The 24,886-nt window shown below is 38.5% G+C and overlaps 1 protein-coding gene and 2 pseudogenes across 1 annotated transcript in view; 1 reads left to right on the forward strand and 2 right to left on the reverse strand.

Annotated features, from left to right (window-relative positions):
• Window positions 1-24,886, forward strand: part of LOC129243423 (uncharacterized) — a 70,938-nt gene that overhangs the window by 6,966 nt on the left and 39,086 nt on the right. The window contains exons 2-4 of the mRNA XM_054880410.1: window positions 14,308-14,443; window positions 14,621-16,026; window positions 16,091-16,153. Of these exons, the coding sequence (XP_054736385.1) occupies window positions 14,308-14,443; window positions 14,621-16,026; window positions 16,091-16,153 (1,605 nt within the window). The remainder of the gene's footprint in view (window positions 1-14,307; window positions 14,444-14,620; window positions 16,027-16,090; window positions 16,154-24,886) is intronic.
• LOC129246540 (U2 spliceosomal RNA) lies at window positions 873-1,058 on the reverse strand (annotated as a pseudogene).
• Window positions 1,294-1,477, reverse strand: LOC129246578 (U2 spliceosomal RNA; annotated as a pseudogene).

Here is a 24,886-nt window from a genome sequence, read left to right on the forward strand (position 1 = left end):
CTAAATATAAAAATGACTGAAGAACGAAAAAACCTATGTGGTAATTTCCATAATTGAATAAATCTCTAAATTATTAAACTTTTTCAAAATTTTTTTGGTACACTACTCCTGTCCACAAATAAGCCAATTTTTGAGGAATTGAAGGCAATGCCCAAAATATCTTGTAATATATATATAAATTGACATGGACTCGCTCAGCAGTAAATGCATTCGTATTTTAAATGTGACTAAAAATTTCTATGCAACTTGGGTAGACTCGACAAAAAATATAAAAATAAATAATTGGCGCATATATGTACTTCTGTTAGGTGTTTGGCCGAGCTGTTCCTCCTATTTGGGACGTGCGACTTGATATTGTTCCACAAATGGAGGGACCCACAGTTTCAAGCCCACTCCGAACGGCAGGTACTTTTTTTATGAGGAGTTTTTTCATGGCAGAAATACACTCGGGGGTTTGCCATTGCCTGCCGAGGGACGACCGCTATTAAAAAAAAAGAAAACCAGTCTAACGGTTAGACTTGATAGAAGTGAAACCTTCCGTAAAACAAACTGAGAGAGAATAAGACGAAAGCAGCATTAGGAGCGGGATAATTATAGGTTCATTATAATATTGCTATAAAGTTCATATTTTATTTTCTTCATTTTATCATTATTCATCCTCAATGTTTTCAATTTCAACAAATGATACGAGTGGCTTATGATAGATAAAATATGATACAAATGCTTTGGTTTCGATGTTGTCAAAAAAAATACCCAAACGGACCGAAGAAACAGACTTACAAATTTCTTCCATTTTCGTCTACTTGTATTCATATAAAAATTTATGGCTCTTCCCACCAAAGCTAAATGTATTAGTATATTTTTTCTTGTATTTATTCAAGGCCGAAATCCCGGCGGTACTGCAATACCGGGTCAACCCGTGGCAGAGGCGGAGCAAGCCCTTAAAACACTCCGCCCATTTCCAAAAATTAGTTTAACATTTGTTGTCCTCCGATGGAGGATCTATCAGATGTTAAGCTGATAAACCACACTACCTAGTCAATAGATTTTCTAATAAACCTTTTGAGAATTACACTCTCACAAAAATTAATGTACGAAATGTTTATACTGATTCACTTAAACTGGCTTTCAGTATCTAAACCAAAAAACTGTTTTCAATAAATAATCAGAAATGTCCTACAATGCAAATTTCAAAAAAAAAAAAAAAATTCCATTTTCGTCTACATGTATTCATATAAAAATGTATGGCTCTTCCCACCAAAGCTAAATGTATTAGTATATTTTTTCTTGTATTTATTCAAAGCCGAAATCCCGGCGGTACTGCAATACCGGATCAACCCGTGGCAGAGGCGGAGCAAGCCCTTAAAACACTCCGCCCATTTCCAAAAATCAGTTTAACATTTGTTGTCCTCCGATGGAGGATCTATCAGATGTTAAGCTGATAACCACACTACCTAGTCAATACATTTTAAATAATAAACCTAATAAACCTTTTGAGAATTACACTCTCACAAAAATTAATGTACGAAATATTTATACCGATTCACTTAAACTGACTTTCAGTATCTAAACCAAAAATAGAAAAGCCAAAAACCTGTTTTCAATAAATAATCAGAAATATCCTACAATGCAAATTTCAAAAAAATAAAAATTTTTTTTTTCTTGTGATTCGAACCAAGAATTTTGGATCGGAAGCTCACATTGCTAGCCGCTCGGCTATCGCGCCATGCTGTCGGCGCTGGCCTAAAAGTTATTTAGTTCGTCGCTACGTTTATATCAACATATAATATAACGCTTCGTAACTAAATAACTTTTAGGCCAGCACCTACAGCATGACGCGGTAGCCGAGCGACTAGCAATGTGAGCTTCCGATCCAAAATCCTTGGTTCGAATCACAAGAAAAAATAAAAGTTATTTTTATTTAGTTCGTCGCTACGTTTATATCAACATATAATATAACGCTTCGTAGCCAAGTTGGTCGCTTTTTTCGTTTCACTTTTTCCCAAATCACTCCCAACGATTCTAAAGAAGTTTTCACTTCAAAAACGTTTTCTGTTATGTGATGTTTCATGCATGGAGACTCGAACTTACGCACTCTCGAATGGTAGTCATGCACCAACCCATTAGGCTATGGCGAGTAGACTCAATATACTGGTTAAAATTTCAATATGTATTAAGTCGATTTTCTTGAGTGAGGCTGTCTTCCCTTTCTTTTTTTTTTTTGATTTTTTTTGTTTTTTTAAATTGCATTAATTTTAGACAAAAAAATCGCCAACCTTGCTTCTATTGCACCAGAATTATTTAGGTGTGAATCAAATGTTTAAGACATAAGTACTCGTTTAAGTGGACGTGGGTTAATTAAAGATAGCTTCTTTTAATTTTGGGGGCTCGAAATTGACTTTGGAGTGATTTTTTAGTATACATTTTAATTAGAATAACATCCTATAATATATATTTACATATTGGAATCTGCAGAGAACGATGACGAGAAAACATTTACCCGGCTTAATGAATTTTTTTTTCGGCCTGAATGCGGTCTCGGTAGTCTAGCGTCTGCCATCCCAGAGGTTGTGGCTTCGAATCACACGTAAAGCACGGTCCTCGCACTTTCCGCACCTCGAACCCAAAAACGTATCCTTTCCATCCTTACTCTCGCACAATATTAGTGCATTATGTGCATTTTGGCTGCTAAAACAAACAGTTACACATTACATCAGTGGCGCCAGGGTAACCGCGGGCAACCGCTAAGCGAAGTCCTCAACCTGTGCGATCCTTCAGGCAGAAAAATGTGAAACACAGATGGCGACAGGTGAGCATTCCCTCTATTTAGGACTGGTAGCAGCAGGCTAATTCCCTACCCTGTCAGAAATCTAATAGATTAACGAAGCCAACACAAGACAAGTTTTGTCGAAACCTTATGCTCCCGACAGGAGTGAACAAGGAAAAAAATGAATGTTTTTAAAAGAGAAACATTTTTTGTTTCTAAAACATCTAGAAAAAAACCAATACCATTCAAAATTTTTTTAACATCTAAAAAAAAAACATTAATATTAAAAAGAGTTTTTACTCCGTGGTTTGTAGATCGAATTAGTAGCAGTTGGAGATAAAATTCAATGTTGCCTATTATTTTCAATGTAAAAAGATAAAATGAATTCTAGTTTGGTGAGACTTTCGAGAATTACTTAAATGTACAATAATTTCCATATACATTGACGGTTTCCAGTTATATTTTTCAATGAAATGCCTATCCAGCTTATTACTATGCCACTGCATTAATTTTCCGCGTTGAAAACGAAAAAAAAAATAAAGAATATGCTTCAACGAAAATGCCCTTGAAAAAATTAGTTCCAACTAAAAAGCTGTCTGCCCATTGGAATGTATCGTCACGTATCTTTTGTTTCAGTTAAATAAATATTTATTCACAAAACTCTATGTATTATTAGCAGCCTGCGCTTAGTTATGCACACCCGTCAGCAGTGGCAAAAGTAATTAAAATCAGTAGCCTAGGCAAAAACGTAGTCAAGAGGCGGGGAAAATACAAAACTAAAAAAACACCAAAGAGCCGTGCATGCACATGTTGAAAAATCATGAAAAAGATTTTTGATTAAAAGCCTAAAAACACGGGAAATTTGAAAAATCATTAGAACGTAAAATTCAAGAATAGGTGCAAGCAGGACGTAGATGGTGAAGCAGTTACAAGAGGAAGTTATCGACCTTTAGCCACTGGTAATTCGTTTTGCTATTACGGCTGGGGTAATGCCCCCAATTGAGATTTTTGCTGTCACAGGCGTTTTATTAGTATTGCTATTGCTGGCTTTTATGTGACCTTATTGAATAATTTATGAGCAGCCACATGAACGCATGCATATTACGGTAGGCACACAAAAAAATGCTATCTTACCCAAATGATTACCGGTTGCTCTAACCAGATACTCGACTAATTGAAGGTGTCGTTTTCTAATTTAGGTTTCCCTATTTTGAAACATGAAAGCATACTTGCCGATTGGAATTTAAGTGTGCTCTGCCCAATCCATAAGAAGGGCGATATTGCAATCTGTGCCAATTGCCGCGGGATTAGTCTTCTAAATATCAAGGTTCTAGCGAGCGTATTGTGTGAAAGGCTTAAGCCCCCATCAACCAACTGATTGGACCTTATCAGTGTGGCTTTAGACCTGGAAAGTCTACCATCGACCAAATATTCACAATACGCCAAGTCTTGTAAAGGACCCATGAGGGGGGAGTAGACACATGCCATCTTTTTGTCGATTTTAAGCTACATTCGACAATACAAAAAGAAATTGCCTATATGCCGCGATGTCTGAATTTGGTATCCCCGCATAACTAATACGACTTTGCAAGATGACGTTGCTCAATACTAGCAGCGCCGTCAGAATTGGGAAGGACCTCTCTGAGCCGTTTGATACCAAACGAGATTTCAGACAGGGTGACTCGCTGACGTGTAACTGCTTTAACCTGATGTTGGAGAGCATCGTACAAGCCGCAGAACTTAATCGCTCCGGCACAGTTTTTTATAAGAGCGTACAATTGTTGGCGTATGCGGACGATATTGACTGCTTCGGCCCTAACAACCACGCTGTTAGTTCCAAACTGGATAAAGAAGCAAAGCGAATGGATTTGGTGGGGAACGAGGCAAGGACAAAACGAAGTACCACCTGTCATGAAACAAATATGTAGTCGGCGCATTCGCGTATCCACACCCACGTAACTGTTGCCATTTATGATTTCGAGGTTGTAAGAGACTTCGTTTATTTATCAACCAGCACTAGCACTGATAACAATGTCAGCCTTGAAGTCCAACGAAGAATCGCTCTTGCCAACAAGTGCTACCTTTAGTAGGTAATTAAGTAGTAAAGTTCTCTCTCGACCCACAAAACTAGCACTCTATAAAGTTTTCATAATGCACGTCCTAACGTATGGTGCAGACGCAGAGAGAAAGTTTCTGCGGACGATTTTTGGACCTTTGCACGTTAGCAACGGCGAGTATCACAGACAATGGAGCGATGAGCTGTATGATGAAAAGTACTTTTCTTCAGGGAAGAGCTTTAGAGCAAACCTGCCGACTAAAGGTTCCTTTTAAATAAAAGATTTCTTTTTATTTAGTTAGGGCAAATGACTGCCTTCCAACTACCAGGCTAAGACTGAATTGCCCGCCTTCTGATAGAATGGCTTTTTTTTATACTTTCTTTTTGCCTTGTCATCAATAAAATGTATAATTACAACCAAACATTGTTACAAGTAAAAATCAATAACAAAATTATAAATTCATAAAAATACTATACAATAAAATTTTGCTTAGGCAGACTTACTTCACAGTAAGCTATGGTTTTGCTTTGGAGTGAGGTATCATATGACAAAAAAATGTATTTGGTGTGTGACATGTGTTTACTTATGTTTCGGGTTTCAAAAAAAAGGAAAAGAATTTTGTCATTGAAATTAAAGAGTAGAGTAAATTGAAATGGTTTACATAATTTAAGTTTGAGTTCATTTACCTATTAAAAATATATTTAAAGAATTCGAAAGAAGTTTGAAAGTGAAGTGAAGGTACTCTACAATGAGCTTTACGACGACATAGGCATAGCGCAGCGAATAAAGATCCAGCGGCTACGTTGGCTGGGTCATGTCGTCCGAATAGATACAAAAGCTCCGGCTCCGAAAGTATTCGATGCAGTACCAGCTGGTGGTAGAAGAGGATGAGAAAGGCCCTCTCTGCTTTTGAAAGATCAGCTGGAGAAGGACTTGGCTTCATTTGAGTATTTATGGACTATGAACGCTGACTAATTTGCGGTTCTATTAGCCGTTTTATGCTGCTGATGAAGTTCATAAGATTTTTGATATCAAGACCTGCTATGTCAGCAGGCGCAGAAAAGAAGTGAGAACCAAGATGCTTAAATCTTAGTCTCGCGAGAGCTGGACAGCTGAGGAGAAGTTGCTGAGATGATTCCATTATTATACCCCACGGATAGCGCCCCGTGGGGATGCCCACAAAATTTGAGAGCTGAGATTTTACATCCTCAGAATATCCCTCGAACGCCTCCGATCCAAACGTGGCCAGAAAGATTTCGCGATCTTACACGTTCGTGTACTCGCCCAGCTCTTGCTGAGTTGCTGCAAAGCCCATCCTTCCAGGAGTAGAGCGCAGGTTGTCAAGGGGATTCCGATCCTCTACTTTTGCGGGCACACTACCTCACAGGTCCGTTATATGGCCAGCTTGTTAGCTTCGCAGCTTCCAACAATGTCACTATGACCAGGTATCTAGATTATCCTTATGTCGAATAATTCTGATGCAATCACAAGTGAGACCAGGTATTTCCTGAACTGTTTCGAGTCCACAATAATAGATCCTAGGGTCCTGATTGCCGCTTGGATATCGGAGTAAATATTTACCTTTTTAACAGTTATTACGCAAGTAAGTGGCCAGTCAGTTGCTTCTTTGATTGTGGCCACCTCTGCTTAGAATGTACTGCAGTGATCCGGTAACCTAAATTTGAGTTTGATGGGGAGCTCTTTCCAGAATATTCCTCCTTCAACCCTACCGTCCAACTTCGAGCCATCCGTGAACAGGTAAACCAGGCCCTGTTCCTCGGTGTTGCCCTCGGTCCACTCCTTCCTTGATGAAATATAGGTGCAGAAAGTTCCGCTTGGACTAACCGAGGGTACACACTGATCCGTCGACGGGGAGAAAAAGTTTATGAGGATGCTGAAAATTGACTTTGCAATTTTTAATTCACTAAGATTACTTAAGTTAGAATATAGACCGGCTTTTCTCTACTAAGAATAGATGACTGTTTTTACAAGGTGTAAGGAAAGAGCTGCATATCTTAAAAATCTTATTTCGCTTTATGACATTAGAACGATAAACTAATTACAACACAAATTGATCGGACATATGCTCTTTTACAGTTTAACACGCTTGTAATGGAGTTGAACGAATTAAAAAACAGTCAAAACGAACTATCTCAAGAGCACATGTGCTGAACACCTGAACCTCATTCCCCCCGTGCAAAGTTAGAAATTAGAGCATTTTTCTGTAACCTTAATAAAATCTGGAAAAGGTGAAAACTCATAAAATATATGTTTCTAGAATTCCCAGCTTATTAAGCAGAGTGTTTTTTAATGCGCAATAATTAAAGAGAAATTCTCAAGTAATCGTAATTATTTAATTGCGTACATTCACTGCACAATTTTTTCCAAAAATACACACATCGCATTTTACAAACCCATCATTTTGGGAAAATGCATGGCATACAATTCTAACAAAGTACGAACAAAGCCTACCAACACACATTCACACATACGCGCGCGTTGGTGTTTTGTCTTTGTCGCCAATCTTTAAATTATCACACATTTCACCCTGAAACCGTTAATGTGCAGGCAAGAATGTCTTGGAGGCGAGAGCTTTTGGGCTTCATTTACCTCCAGCAAGGGCAATTAACTTTTTGGAGCAACCTGCCGCGTTGGTTACAGTGACAATGAACGGTAATAGCAGCAACAACGCGCGCTCCATTCTACAGCTCGGTCGCATTTAAATACTTTGTTGTTGTTGTTATATTATTTTATTACTCCAACTGCTGTGATTATGTAGCTTTACGTCGCTATTGCTTTTGTTGTTGTTGTTATGTTTACTTTCTGGTGCATGACGAGCACATTGAATGTGTTGCATGCAAATTCTCGTGCGTTGTCCCAGACCACAGCATTTAACCAAACAAAAAAAAAAACAAAAATTATACCAAAAACTGCCGCAAATGGCATTAAAACGTGCGCCGAATGCGTGCAACGCCAAATAGCAACAGAAATGAAATGAAACCAGTGGAAGTATGCGTACGTATGTATGTGCGTGAACACACTTAAATAAATGTTTTTCAATGCAATGTAAAGTGCGTGCGCCGCCTGGTTTATATTTTATTTACATTTTTTGGTTGAACCAACAATTTCAATGTCACAGAACTGGCTACAAGTGCACCGATTCTAATGCTGATCAAGATACGTTCATTCATTGCCGCTTACGCGCATTGCAGACATAACAATTTTCAAAATATTCGAAAAAAGAGATCCGTAAAGGTGCGAATGCGTGGAATTTGACAATTTTTGGTCTTACGCACTTAGCTGGCCGGTTTGGCTTTTTGAAAGAACTAAACAAATAAATTTGTATGTATGTCATTATGGGACAACTTTAGCTTTATTGTTTTTGTTTTCCTTTGAATTGAATTATTCATTTCTCTTCCGTGCTTTTAGATGTGGTTTTAGTTACAAAATTTGCTATACAAAATTTAGTTATGTAATGCCATGCCCAGATTCTTGTCATTACTGGATTTTGTTCTGATAAAAAAACTTGCCATGGCTCGCATTGGTTACTATTCTTTTGGTATTGCATAAGTAGATCAAAAAAATAGTGATAGATAAAAAAATTGGTTCCGAATTTGAGCGTGGGAATTTACTTATCTTTTTTCTGAAAATCAAAATAGCTTTTGGACACAGGTTAGGTAGGTCAGGTTAAATGGCTCCATCCGCCTGATGCCAGTAATAGACCCCCCCTCGCAACTAAACTCTTCGGAAGCAAGAGCTGCCCTGTCAAAAGACAATCGGATATTACTGTCTCCCAGCACTTCAGGTGGCACGGGAACTCCGTAAGGAAAAACACCCCTAGCAATGTCAACAGCATCGGACTACTTGATTCAGCCAATTGTTCCTAGTGCTTGCCCTTCTGGCGTCATCAATGAACACCGGGAGAAGGTCAAAATAGACTCCGCGCAAGGCAAGCGCAAACGATCGAGTGAAGGGACATCGGCTGAAGCCAAAAGAACTAAGGTGTCCGTCACTCACGCGACGAAAGTCACTTTGGCCGCCGAGAAGACATCCCCAACCCGCCAAAATCAAGAGCCTGGATACAAACTTCCATACTGATCCAGAGGAAGTTCTGGAACTGATCAAACTACACAACCCTGAACTACCCACTAGCGACTGTCAGGGAGCGAAGATTGGCGAAATGGATGGCAGGAGGAGACTAGCCGTGATAATCCTAAATGAGGAGTCCTTGGACCCACTCGCCAGCCGGAAATGGACGATAAACTACGGGTTCCAAGCACTAACTCACCATGTCTACAGATAGGCAGAAAGAGTTTCATCTGCGGAGGTGAACGAAGCTGCGATATACCTATAATGATGAGGTGGCATCCAACTCCGGTATGCTAGGCCAACTCTTTGAAAGGGTTACCTTAGAGGACATGGTGGGGGAATATTCCGATCTCTCTGCTATGGAGGATGAGGAATCTCTCCCCCCTACATCCGATAAGAAGAATGCTGGCCAAGCCGTGATTGCTTGCCCTTCAACAACGTGTTAGTGAGAGCTGTATAAATCAATCTTCACCACAGTAAGGCGACCTCAGCCGCTCTCATCCTTGGTCTCGGAAAAGAGAGAAGAGGCTATCGTGCCCATTTGAGAACCACGGGTCGTAAAAGATTGGGTTTGCGGTTTGAGCAATGAAGAATACAAACTGGTCTCTGTCACCGATAAAGGTAAATTTAGGTCGTGCACACTAGTAAGGAAACGTATTAATGTATACATAGAGTAGAATGGGGTAAGATAGGTCATTTTTTTGGAGAGCTCTTGCTACGGTGTGTTTATTTATCTGCGAACATTTTGGTTATACTGACTTATGTTTGGGTAAATATTTTGGAAGCTGCATTCAATAAGACAAAGGTACTTTTTTTCGATGTGAGGGGAAAAGAACAATGTACATGGCTTGGAAATTAATGTTTTAACTTTTATTTATAGAGTATGAACACTGCACATGTTATAAAAGTTAGGAAGTTTTCTTTAATTCATCACGCGGGCACGTAATGTTTCGAACGGAATTTTAAATTGTTTAGAGGCTGATCGAACACTAGCGCCATCTCGGACTGCCGCGATTGCGTTTTTTACGTCCTCTTCACTTCGTTTCGCCGTTTTTCATATATAATTACGCACCATTTTGCTGCAAAAACAATTAAAATTTATTTTATTCAATTAAAAGTAGTGACCTATAATGCCCCCAGGCGGCTGATCTATAGTGCCCCCAAGCACATGTTTTATGTTAGTGTCGATATTTTTTTAAAAACAAAAGTATCAAAAAACTAACACATTATTCGTGTTCCGCATTATTTTCTACGTAAAATAAAACTCACCTGACAAATATTTACATACATTAAATGCACTGCACCGTAGAATAAAAAAATGCTATGTCGGAGAAAAGCTCACAAAAAACTAAACGACGCCAGAACTAGGATAACTAATCAATGGTGACGGCCGAAATGACAATCGCGAACGTTGTTCCCCACCACGTATTCAATTCACATAAGACGAGTGACCTCTGCAAGAACAGTGCGACGAAAACCCCACCTACCTATTGTGCCCCCATACCTATCTTACCCCATTCTACTCTACTTAATGAAACAATTTAGCGATGCGGATAACGTTATCATATCGGTGGAGTCCTGCGGAAGGATGATGCCTCTTATAAGGAATACGACGCGGATCAATCACCTCTATCACTACTCATAATACACCAGATGTGTGATATTTAAACCCGCTGTATCCGCAGGTGTAGCGAAAAAGTGAGAGCCCAGATGTCTTAATTTCTGCCAGACGAGAGCAGGCTAGCTGCTAACGGACAATATCCGGTAAGGAAACCCACCAAATTCGAGAGCTGCGGCTTTGTTAGGCAATGCCTAGCCCTTTGCTCCTCCCTGGAACCAAGGAAATAATAATAATAATAAGGCAATCCCAAAATAACGTACCATACGGTTGACGTACGATGCCATTTTAAAAATTATAAATCATTCGATCTTCTTCTTAATTGGCGCGATAACCGCTTACGCGATTTTTGCCGAGTTTAAAAAGGCCAGGTGTTTCTTTCTCGTGCTAACCGGCGCCAATTGGGCACACCAAGTGAAGCCAAGTCCTTCTCCATCGGATGTTGTCATCGTCCACGCTTCTGCGCCATACGTTAGGACGGGCATGATGAGAGCCGCTTAGAGTGTTAGTTTTGTTCGTCGAGAGAGGACTTTACTGCTCAGTTGCCTACTTAGTCCAAAGTAGCACTTGTTGGCAAGAGGGATTCTTCGTTGGATTTCAAGGTTGACATTGTTATCGGTGGTAATGCTGGTTCCTAGATTAACGAAGTCTCTTGCAACCTCGAAATCATAACTGTTAACAGTTACGCGAGTGCCGATAAGCGAGTGCGCCGACTGTTGGGTTGAAGACAGGAGATAATACTTCGTTTAGTCCTCGTTTACCACCAGACCCATTCGCTTTGCCTCTTTATCCAGTTTGGAGAAGGCAGAACTAACAGCGCGGTTGTTAAGGCCGAAGATGTTAATATCGTCAACATATGCCAACAATTGTAAGCTCGTATTAAAAATTGTGTCTGAGCAATTAAGTTCTGCGGCTCGTACGATCTTCTCCAACATCAGGTTAAAGCAGTTACACGTCAGCGAGTCACCCTGTCTGAAATCTCGTTTGGTATCAAACGGCTCAGAGAGGTCCTTCCCAATTCTGACGGCGCTGCTAGTATTGAGCAACGTCATCGTGCAAAGTCGTATTAGTTATGCGGGGATACCAAATTCAGACATCGCGACATACAGGGAACTCCTTTTTGTATTGTCGAATGTAGCTTAAAACCGACAAAAAAGATGTTGGGTTTTCCTTTCAATGGTCTTTTCGAAGGTTTGGTGTATTTTGAATATCTGGTTGTTCCCTTATAAAATAAACTATTCTGAATTGTGTGTAACATTAAGTAATGTATTCTTACATTTAAATTTTTCTTTACATTTTATGGTTAAATATCGGACACAAGGTTTATCTCAGATAATAGGTAGCTTGGAGATATGTGATCTTTTATTTTAAATCTGAAAAACAAAATATTTAGTACAACTTCAGGCATCCCCTTTCAGTGTCACAAGACAAGTTCTAATAACGCATACACATAGGTATAACACTCAAATAATTCTTATTGTTGGTCTAGTGAAAAAGAAAAAAAAATTATCGTTAGATGGCTGTAGTGATCGATATCATCGATCAAACAATTTAAAGTTTATGCTCGTTGTCCAGGTGACATTTCATAATAAACAATTATTTTGCTGATTTTTATATGTTCCATTCAGTTGTGAGTTACAAATCAAGCTAACAAAGGGAAATTTTGGTATATTTTGCAGTTTTTCTTTCATAAATCTGCCGATACTGTAACAACTAATTACGTGAAATATTGGTTTCATCGATTTCGTTCAGACATTTCTGATGTTAAACAAAATGTGGACAATGTCGAAAATGTCGATAAAATCACAGAAATAATCAAAGTTGCCCGGAATATTAGTAGTCGCAGCATTGCCCAGGAGCTAAAGATTGACCATAGAACAGTTTTAAATCATTTGCGCAAAAATTTTACGTAAAAATAATGGATTTCTTTTTCCCTCAAACTAATATCTTTATATATGTATATATGTATTTGTGGATTATTGACACTTACACCCTTTAGCAGGTGTTTGACCGTGCTCCTCCTCCTCCTATTTGTGGTATGGGTCTTGATATTCTTCTAAAGGGTGGTTCAATTTCAAGGGCCGATGTTGAATGTGAACCATACCTAAACGTCAACGACACCGTTGGACTTCTTTCTTTGGGGTTATATGAAAGAAAAGGTGTACGTCGATAAGCCAGCAACAATTCAAGAGCTAAAGGATGAGTAATTCGGCACATTAACGGCACACACTGGGGATTTAGCGGAAGAAAGTCAAATTTGCAACATACCACCTAGAACCAACAATAAAATCAAAAAGAATTACTAAACTCCGACTTACAGTTTTTTTTATAGATATGTCAAAAGTATAATTTTTGTATAGTATTGAACTGACTAAGAAAAAACTTCAAAGCCCAAGGTGGTTTTTTTCCTTTTGCTTGAGCCGACTTCCAATTTTTTATTTTTCATTTAGGGTACGATATTTTTATATATTTTAGCCGGAAGAACAAAGGCTGTGAAGCATTTGATTATCTACTTATAATTAATTTTACGAAAAAAAAAAAATCATATTCCTTCATATTCTTGGATCTGCAAGTTGAGCTACATTTACCTACGGTCAGAAACTAGTATCAACGTGTTGCTTAATAGCGTCTATTTCAGTTTTAATCAATTTCAGGTGCCACCAGGCGCCACTGATTATTTTTTGGCAATGATAATAACTAAACGCTTTCTAGTGTGTGCATAATGATAACGAAACACTTTTAATTTTGTTTTGACATTTTGAGGGTAATTCAGAATTATGAACTTACATGTATCCTGTGCGTAAATATTTGCTGGCTTATATTAATAAAAAAAAATTAAAATTTATGAATTTTAAAAAGCATTGTTTTCTAAAATTTTTTTTAAAAAATAGTTTTTAAACATGTTCTTTTCATACACAAATATATACAACTTCGTTAGTAGTAAAAATGTAAATATTTTTTGGGATGTATACTTTTTTCCGCATCTCTGTACAAAAATCCGCAGTGTGCGGCATAGAACCTCAATTATGCCTCAGCGTCATCGAAAATTTGGACCATCGGATGGAGGTGTGCCGCCGAGGCCGCGGCGGCCATTTGGCCGATAATTTATTCCATACGTAATTGAGCCAAACCAATATTATCATAGTAAAGAGAAATGACAATAATTTCCTAAAACAAAAAAAATTTATTTTATTCAAAATCAACACCGGCCCTTGAAACCCAACCACACTTTACAAAACGTAGCGACCTACAATTTTATGCTGCCTCCGAACGGTAGATGACTTTTTATGAAGAACTTCTTCATTGCAGAAATATACTCAGAGGTTTGCCATTGCCTACTGAGGAGCAACCGCTCTAGAAAATACTTTTTCTATCAATTGGTGTTTCGTAGACGGGGATTCGAACCCACGCACTTCCGAATGATAGCCACGCACCAACTCATTCCACTGTAGCGGACGCGCATCGTGTACGCACAATACGTAAACGATCATTTGGTTGAAATGAATAGTTTCGCTGAAATTTCAATACTTGACTTGTGTGACTATTATCTTTCAATTCAGCCGAAGAAAGACACTGTGCAACTCATATAACTCGATGCTTTAAAATTTTTGTACACCGCCAGTTGAAACCGAACGGGGAATAAAACTTGCATATTCGTATCGAATTTCGACTAGCGAAAATTTTTTTCCAAAACACAAAAAGTATAAATTTCTTAATTTTTTTCAACTGCTTACATTACAATTTCATCATTTACTTTTATTTTGCATTATTTTCAGACTGCTTTGAACGTATTGCGTTGGAGGCAATGTTGCCATTCGAGAAGGCATTCAACACCGAAGATACCAACTCGTTGAAGATGTGCAAGGAGAAATGCATACAGGCCGGCGATAAATGTCAATCCATTTCATTTGGGTCAGTTGCATAGCGAGCGTGCATTTTGCAATCGAATACGTATTTACTTGCAACCATTGCAACATTTAATTTACTCTTGTGATGCGTGCTGCATTTTTGAGTGCCTCTTTTTTTTGGCTAATCGATTACTTCATCGATTTGATTATTTTTTTTGTTTTTTAATTTTTTTCTGTTTAGCGTGCATCGACGCGGAAACGGCACCTGTCAGCTGTCAACACAAAAATACAGCATTTCAGGCGGTCGGCCGAGTGGCGTAATTTTCGATCCCGATTTCGATTTGTATGCGCGCAAGTTAAACTGTTTCGATTTGAGCGACAACACAATTACGGACACTACGGTTGGTGGTGATGATGGCTATGGTGGTTTGTTGCCTACAACTACGGTTCAGTTACCTAATCGGCCGGCGGATCCCGGCACCACGTTATTGGTCGTTAATCCCACGCCCACGACGAGCACAACATTTGCGTATGATCGACCCTCCACAGGCTACAGTCCCTCGCCGTCAACGAGTTACGGTACGACGCCAGGTTTATATACGGACAGCATTAGTCCCACGCTGGGCGCTACGACTCCAAATGGCGATCGATTATATTTCTCACAAGACATCTACCCACCGCTGTATAAGCACCCAATGCTGTACGAACACAACTATCCTGCGCCTAATGATAACGTCTATATACCAGGTGGTTATGCTTCGAATGTGCCAGAAGTTGAGGACCATTATCGGCCACCAAGTCAATATGCTAGCGATGATGCGCACACACCACCACATGGGCCACCGCGTCCAGTTTTCGGTTTAGGTTACGGTAATGGATTCAGTTATGGACGCCCTGAATCGTATGATCCGACAACAATACGCCCGTATGACCAAAGCGCGCAGACCGATAGAGATCGAGACCGAAATCGACCAGGTGGTTACACCACTCAACCTGGTTCATATGCTGACCGTGACCATCCAGAACGCCCTGGTAACTACCCCAGCGAAAGACCCACTTCCTATGCTAGCGACCGTCCTGATAGGCCTAGTGCATATCCGAACGATCATTCCGACAAACCGAGTGCTTATCCTAATGATCGGCCCGAACGACCAGGTTCCTATGCCAATGAACGCCCAGATCAACTTGGCTCTTACCCTAATGATCGGCCCGATCGACCTGATCGCCCAATGGGCCCGCCAAACGGACATCGACCGACGAGACCTGATTACGACCCCATGACAACATCTACTTATTACACACGTCCCGAATATGATGATCTGAATAGGCGGCCATCTTATGAACAACGCCCTTCCTCGTCCGCACTACCACCTTCATTGACCAATGGACCACGTCCACCAGGCGATTTTGTGGATTACACCAATCGACCGGATCCACCAAATGGCATGAGCACATCCATGCGCCCGCCAATGCGTGAACCGGGCATGTCGGGTAGTACGGTGCCAAGTGGATATGGTAGTGGACCAAATGGTGATTATGGCTATGTGCGACGAAACGGCACAGCTGCGCGTCCAGATGGTGGTTACGATGGTGATAAAACGATAGCGACATACTTCAATCCAGAGGACTACTTAAATGGCGACAGAAGTGAGCAAATTACAAATAAAAATTGCAAACAAAAGATTTTTAATAAACACATTTTTTGTTTTAGAGCGTCCAGGCAGTGGTTACGATGATCGGGGGGAAAGCAATTTTAGTATGGATAAAATGAAAGGTAAGAGGGAATTAGTACTCGTAGCAGAAATGATTGATGGTTTAGAGTTTATGTAAATATGCTGGAATGGATCTGCCTCAGGGGCTTTTATGCATTACGAGAGCTTTAAAATGTTCAAGCCATTATGTAAAATAATTTTTATTTGGTAAGAAGTGGGGAAATTTATTTCTTGTAAATAATTAATTTTTATTAAAATGGGTATGCAACCTCGACTATGAATTACTATAAGTTTTAATGAAATTAGGAAGGCCGGGTGCAGTTGATTGTGTGCTAAACAGAGTTTGTAAGCTAAAAAATACTATACTAAAATACTATCAAATTCACCTTGAGCGAGCTCGGAAAATATATAAAACTAATTGGCTTTAATATGCGTAGCAACGAAAAACCGCTTGAATGAAGATCGGCAAAAAAACTTATTCTAACTGATGTAAATGGGCTTTTTTAAAGCAAACTGAAATAACGAGTGAATAAGAGCTAGAATAGGTTTTTATAACTCGATTGATTGAACACCAACTTTAGGGAGTTAGAGGTAGTCAGAGGCCCGAAAAAATTATGATTTTCAATAACTTTTTTTTTTGGTAGTCAATTGCTTTATTTTACAAAAATAGAAACATAGCATTAATACATCAGTTTCGACTTGACTTTAGAACAATTTAAAAAAAAAATTGATAACTGCAAAAGTTATCTCTGTTTGTGTGGAGCCCGTTTCTCCAGAAGTCCCTTGCGGTTATCATCACAAGTCCTTCGAGATTCATCTAAAATCAATCGGACAAAAGAAATTAGTTTTATTAATGGATAATCTTGTGTCTGATCGGAGCTTATTTTTTTTCAAAATTAATAATATGGTGGTCTCAGGAAATATTTGGAAAAAAACGAAATTTTTGAGAAAAAAAGATCCTTCCATCAGGCACGAGTTTTTTATGTAGCAGTATAAATTTTATTGAAATCTACCAAACGGTTTTTAAGTTACAGTGATCACCAGTTCAAAAAACATAGTTTTGAGAAAAACGCATTTAAAGTTTTGCTATCGAGCGCCAGAGCGCCCTTTGTTAATTGTTGAATAACTCGAAAAGTATTTCGGATTCACTTCAAACTTTTATACATTATTTTAAAGATATTACACTTTAAGAAAATGCAAAAAGTCCAATTTTTTGAAAATGCTGACTACCCCTAACATCTTAGGTGGACACATTTTAAAATTACTGGATTTGGGTATTTGATATATAACGCAAAGCACTTGTAATAAAGGATTTCTAGAACATGCTTTTAGGTGCTATGCCAATGCTAAACGATTATAGGCTTATCGCCCAGAAAATAGCTTAACTTAAGGTCTCTCCCTCCTTGTCGAATACCCAGTGTAATAGGTATTGGAACTGATTTGATGCCATTTGCCCGAATAATTGTTTTGTTGTCAGTATTTAATTCCTGTATTCTTGTTCTTGATTGGTACGATAACCGCTTAAGCGAATTTGGCCAAGTTAAGCAAAGCTGGCCCAGTTGTTTCTTTGAGGTGAAGCCAAGTCCTTCTCCATCTGATCTTTCCGACGCAGAGAAGGTCTTCCTCTCCCTCTGCTACCATCAGCTGGTACCGCATCGAATACTTTCGGAGCCGGAGCTTTTGTATCTATCCGAACGACATAACCCAGCCAACGTAGCAACTGGATCTTTATTCGCTGCGTCATGTCTATGTCATCGTAAAGTTCATACAGCTCATTATTCCATCGCCTACGATACTCGCTGTCGCCAACGTACAAAGGTGGAAAGGTTCAAAAATCTTCCGCAGAAACTTTCTCTTCAACACTGCAAGAAATCGGCTAAGAGGATGTTAGCATCAGTTTTTTGGAATGCGAGATGAATTTTGTGTGTGGATTACTTGCAAACTGGTAAAACATTAAATACTGAATTTTAGTGTAATCTTTTAGACCAACTGAAGGAGAAAATTCGTGAAAAGAGACCCAGTTTGAAAAAGAAACAAATCATTTTTCGTCAGGACAATTGACCGTAGTAGAGCATTTTTACAATGGATCATCGACTTCCATTTGTATCCAAACCTAAAAAAATGCATGCGTGGGAAGCGTTTTTCATCGAATTATGTGACAGGAAAGCTGCGCTCATGTCCTTAGATAGTCTTCAACCACTTCAAGGGTAGTGGAGTACTGTAAATCCAGATTAAACTATGTCGGCAGACATAATATCCTAAGGGGTAACGTGGGTAACAAGATCCCTGACTCTTCAGCCAGAATGAGCTCTGAGGCCAACTTCCTTGACCCGGAGCCCGTTCTGCCACTCACTTCTACAGCCATCAAAGCCACGGTTAGCAAATGGGTTACTCTAAACCACAAGCTTGGCAGGCTGAGAGAGGCTGCAAATGGACAAAACTGATGTTACCTGTCATGTCCGACCGACTGTCGAAGTTCCTCCTGTCACTAAGCAGAGAGGACTGTAGCGGGCTGATTGCGCTGATGAAGGTCCACTTGCTATAGTCAAAGCCCATGGAAAAGGTGGGCATCTCAGACAGTGCACTCTGCCCAGCTTGTGAAGAGGAGGATGAGACGACGGACCACTTTCTGTGCGTCTGCCGCCCTTCCTCAATCAGGCTTGAGGTCTTTGTCACTGATGTGTTAAGAAGCGACTACCTTGGATTCTTGGCGCCACAAGATCTCCTCAGATTTCTTCGGAGGTCGAGTAGATTTAAAGAAAATTAAAAAGGGAATCCGAGTGCAGTACAATGGATTTAGTAGTGTCTGAGTGCTGTACTTGCTAGTCCCCGACAAAAAAATATGTGATCATAACAGCTGTGGAAGCGTATTTTGCAGCCCTCCAGATTCTCACTTCAGGGATGGAATTCATAATTTGGAATCTCGTTGGAACAAGTGTATTGATGCTCAGGGAGACATAATAAAGTGCATTTGGAACCATAAAATTTGGTTTTTCTTATCGAACTGCAAAACTTATTGAACAACCTAGTATTTATGCCAGGATGCAGATCAGACAAGTAGCATATAGATCTTTGAACCTTCACACGCCTCGTGACAAATAATGTTTTTTTTTTTTGACAAATAATTTTCCCTAGTCGCATAGAATAGGTTCTGCTGTTTCTTGTGCCTCTTTGCAGAGTCTACAGGAATGCGTTTTTTATCGCTCCTATTTTTTCATGTGATTTAAGTTTACAGTGCCCTGTTAGTAGTTCAGTGTAACGTTGTATGTCCTTTCTGCTTAGGTTAAGGATTTCTTCTGCTTTTATCCGTTCTGTATCTATGAGTCTTTTCGATTGTCGCATGCCTGATTGGGCTCTCCAGTAATCGATTAGGCCTTGTTGTTCCTGCTCATGCAGAAAGTCACTTTTGAAGCTGTCATTTACCCCGTAAATAAAAAAGTCATCTAAGTCAAAAAATAAAAAAGGCAGTTCATTTGAACAGGTCCCTAGATAAACGTAGGAGACTCTTCAAAAAAATTTATTTTAAAAAATTCTATATTAAATTTATTAACTTGTTTTACAAAACTATCAATTGATCAGCAAAAAAGTTAATTTCATAAAATAACACCCCCAAAAGAGTGCGATAATTTGCTACCTAAACCTTCTAAATTGCAATAAAATAATAAATAATAAAGTGATAATTTATATAATTACCATTTACCCAAATTGCATATCATTATCACCAATGGAAGTATATACTTTCAAAAATTAAATAATTAACTACCCAAATTTTTAGAAGGGACTATAATCGCCAATGCGGTGCAACTTGCACAGTCTTTTAGTTGCATTTGCATAAATGGAAAAAATTTAGTCGTATTAAATGCAAATTTGCGCACATTTACTCCCAACTTTTGTGGTGAGTGTAGGTGCTTTTGGGCCCCACCAAAAACCTTTGAGCATTACGGGCGAGGTAAAAACAAAATCAAAACATAAAACAAAAAGAACAAAAACAAATGCCATTTATAAGATCAAATAAACGCAAAAATGGTCACTGAACTGACCCACATTTTGTTTTGTTTCGCCGATTCATTTCAACTTTAAAACTTAGAGTATTCGCAATTGAAATGCAAGAGTATTATTTATTTGCATTAGCGAGCGAGCCAATGACAATGTTCATTTGCCTAACTGCAAGCGTTCCTACAGTACTGTGCATAATTTGAGCAACCTTTTCTTAAGCGTAGCTAAAGGTTATATTTCATTGTTTTGATTCCTGTGTATCGATAATTTTTTCACGCACAATATTTTTCTGCAACTCAATGCATAAAAGTAATATACGTTCTCATATGCAGTGATTAACAATAAATCTAGAAAAATTAATCTACACATTTACATATGGCAGATTAGCAGCAAAATTAACTATCAGCTGTCATGACAGTTTTGAAAGGTTTTTCTTCAAATAAATTAGTTTGGTGGAATATTTTAGTCGTTTTGATTTGTTTAATTTAATTATTATATATATATATTAGGGCGGGTCGATTTAAAAATCGCTCATTGTTCTGTGAAAATCGTATTCTAGGGATCAAAATAAGAAACTTTGCCCAAGGAACCATACCTCTAAAACGAGTTCTGATGTCCCTCAATTTGGGTCGAACGAAAAATCCCACTTTGACCCATTTAGAGTGCTCCAATCGAGTCCAAATGTGTGACCGACCCCCACTAACTTTGGAGGGCCGATGCACCCATGCCAGTGGCACACCCTCTGGAACTCCCCTGGGGTGTTCCCCATACATTCATTTCAAAATATCACCATTTTTGGCCTTTACATGAAAAAATCACCTAAATGGCTATGTTTTTTCTTTATTTTTATTTATTTATAATAATATCTATTTTTTCTATTAAGAAATTTATTTAGTCAGAACATATGTAAATGAAAAAATTAATTTAAGTGAGTTATAGAAAATAATCTAAAAATTTCGACCCAAAATTGGGGGACATCAGAATTCGTTTAAGAGGTATGGTTCCTTCGGCAAAGTTTCTTATTTTGATCCCTAGAATATGATTTTCACAGAGCAATGGGCGATTTTTTTGCCTCCCCACAAATCGACCCGGCCTAATATATGTATATATGTTACAGTGAAACACTAAAATCTGGATAATGTTGACTTTCACCGGTGAATGCCATTCACATAGTCGCTTGATGTATGTCCGAAATATTTGCTAAATACCCTTATTTCTGACTTACACCGGTAAATTTTGACATTCACCATGCACTAATGGTGATTGCATTTATTTTTAGAACACTTCCTTTTGCAATGGCAGCGTTTATAGCCTTGTCCCCCGCTTCGCGAATTAGCTGCAGCTGCTTCTCTCAGCGACATTTATTGAAAAGAAATCTCATCTATGGAAAGTAGCTTTTCTTTACAAATTACGAACTGATTATGTGTGTAAAGCTACTTGAGGGTACCATATTTATTTGCCAGTTTATAGAAGTCGGAGTCTTCTATTCCAACAACGACCGCTAACAAATTTCGGTTATTTGTACGACCACGGCCGACATCAGGGACTTTTATTCGCACATTATCACCAATTTGAGCAGGAGGAATTTGTTTTTGTGAGGCTCGTAACATTTTTGTTGCTTGCAGTAGAAGATTTTCTTTCGCGGGCGCTTTTTTTGTAGAAAACAACTCGTGTTTTTAGTCAGAATTTGATGTGAAGAAGCTGTAGGTTGTAGGTTAGGGCGGGTCGATTTAAAAATCGCTCATTGCTCTGTGAAAATCGTATTCTAAGGATCAAAATAAGAAACTTTGCCGAAGGGAAAATCCCTCTTTGACCCATTTAGAGTGCTCCAATCGAGTCCAAATGGACGGCTGATCCACCAATGCTAGTGGCACACCTCCTGGAACTCCCCTGAGGGGTTCCCCATACAATCATTTCAAAATATCATCATTTTTGGCCTTTACATAAGAAAAGAAACTAAAAAATTCGACCCAAATTGGGGGACATCAGAACTCGTTTTAGAGGTATGGTTCCTTCGGCAAAGTTTCTTATTTTGATCCCTAGAATATGATTTTCACAGAGCAATGGGCGATTTTTTTGCCTCCCCACAAATAGACCCGGCCTATTGTAGGTCCTCTTCAATATTTTTCTTTGGAATATGGTTTTCGGTATGACCACAGTTTCTTCAAGCTGTACTTCGGTTTCAGAAGTATAGGCAAATTCTTCAAGTTGCTCTTCAGTTTCAATATTTGCGATTTGTTCGCCAGGCAAAAAAGACAATGTTATGCCCCTTTTTGCATTAACGCCAAACATGACTGCATAAGGACTTTGGCGTATTCCTTCGTGGTACATAGCGCATATTTCGGATATCACTTGATAACTAAATTCTCTGCCATTATCTGATTGCATATTGCTGGTGCACCAAATGTTAAAAATATTGAAAGAACGTGATGCGCTACTTCTTCAGCTCTTTTAGTTTTCAAAGCTCGTAACTGGACAAACTTAGTTTTTGTATTTAACTTGTAACTCTGTAAGCATACGTGTTCTTCCTCTCTGGCCTATTCTGGTGTGAGTTTCACATAGTATACTGCACAATTCTTCATTGGTTACATAATACAGTATGTTCGTTTCCCCTGATTTTAATGGTGCAATTAACTTCTCTTCATCATTATTTTTTAAACCATCAAAACGTTTTAATCGTCTGTAGTCCAAAGGTGTATTGCTTTTAATTTTAGCAGAAACCACTTCAGATACTATTTTAGAATACTTTTCTTGAGAAAAATAAAAACAATTGTCTTCTCGTTTACCTGCATTTAACTTTTCAAGAAAAAGATCACGATTTACTGCAGTATCCATTTAGTATAAATTATGGTTTCGGAAAAAAAATTATGAAAACGTTGCTTGCGTTATCAAAGCTTGGATAAGGCTGTCACAGCTGATTGACACCGAGCAGAACAAATGATTTGGAGGGAGAGATCCAATCACTTGTTTTTTGACTCTTCTGTTTTGGGCCTCCACCAGAGTATATCTGTGATTGTCGACACACACCGGAGAGGATCCGAATGTAGAACAATGTAATGAAATATTCCATCTTTCACCGACGTATTTGGTATCTGTTGACATTCACCGGTGAAAGTCGACATTATCCAATGTCGGACATCGACGGTAACATATATATATACATATTTGGCGTGCACACCCTTTTTGGTTTTTCGCGAGCTCCTCCTCCTATTTTTGGCGTGCGTCGTGATGTTGTTCCACAAATGAAGGGACCTGCAGTTTCAAGCCGACTCCGAACGGCAGATATTTTTATAAGGAGCTTTTTCATGGCAGAAATACACTCGGAGGTTTGCCATTACCTGAAAAACCTTTTTCTTAATTTTACACGCACGCAAATTGGATGATAATTTCTGCGCCACTTTGTATAAACAACTCGTAAAAACAAAAAACAGTCGCTAATAACACACTTTGTTACAACAAAAAAAAACTAACAGAAGCTATTAATAATTTGGAAAAACCCCGACAGATGGGCTGGACGTATCTGACATAGTATCGGAGTAGATACCATAACTGATGTTAGCATTTTTGGTCCAGTCCGTAGATAATAAACGGATCACCGATTAGCGATTAATGGTTGCAAAATTGATTTTTTTTTCTAATCTCAATTTGAATTTTTATATATTTTGTATTTATGTACTGAATTTTCACTGTACGCTAATTTAAATTTTTTTGTAATAAAAATGTATTGTTTTTGTTTTATAAATCCCCTATCGTACGGCGCGGACGCTTCCGATGAGACGTCCACTGGAGTGTTTGAGAGAGTGCGCAAGATTTTTTTACCTTTAATTTCATTATTACTTGTTTCGCACGGTTCTTTCGGAAAATATTTAGAGCTTTTCATCTTACACGATTTTTTAAAGTTGTGGAACAGACGCCCAAATTTACTATATTTTGCATGTATTTTTTACACGATTTTTTGCACGTATTTCTCAGAAACGTATCTCCGGTGTAAAAACAGAGTTGAATTTTGAAACATCATTCGTTTAACAATTAATTCATTTTTCAACTTTTAAACTCTTTGTTCTCTCTCTATTTTCTCGCCGAAAAAAATCGTCGAAGAGGTATCCTTGTAGTTCTTGATTTAATTTAAATACTCTACGAGTATTATCCTATCAGTCATTTTTTCGCCAACTGAGGGCAAACTTATTTTTATGCTAGATTTAAAGCATTTCAGAAACGAGAAAACAGGTACAGAACGATACTACATTTTTTTATACATTTTTTTCGCGTAACTGATTTTTCATCCCTTCAAATGGGCTTGCATGATAGAAAAGGGTTTTTGTAATAGCTGCCACTCCACGATAGACAATGTCAAGCACTCTAGTCGATTTCTGCCAAAGAAAATCATCTCATAAAAATCATCTGCCATTCAGAGCCGGAATAAAAGTCTAAAAATAGGCACCTATGTTTGAGTAGAAAAAGCGGCTTATGTTTTGCTTATTACTGTACATCTTTGTCAATTTCATTGACAGTTTCAAAACCAACAATATAAATATATGCATTCATTCACTCCTACTTATTTGGTTGGCTAGAATTTAGAATTTTTTCGTTTGTGTGCGCAATGAGTAGCCTGAGTTTGCTTTTATAATTGCAAAGTAGCTATTAAATAAAAATTCAGTGCGACAGCTCTGGTGGCAGTGGCGGTGGCGGTGGCGACGCAGAAGAATGTTAATCCTAAAAAAATGCTCAAATTACCGGCATTGACTGATTGATTGCTTAAATAGCGCGATTGTATGCAACAACATTTTTTATGATGTTTA

Source organism: Anastrepha obliqua, chromosome 4 (assembly GCF_027943255.1).
Source record: "Anastrepha obliqua isolate idAnaObli1 chromosome 4, idAnaObli1_1.0, whole genome shotgun sequence".
NCBI classification, from domain to species: domain Eukaryota; kingdom Metazoa; phylum Arthropoda; class Insecta; order Diptera; family Tephritidae; genus Anastrepha; species Anastrepha obliqua.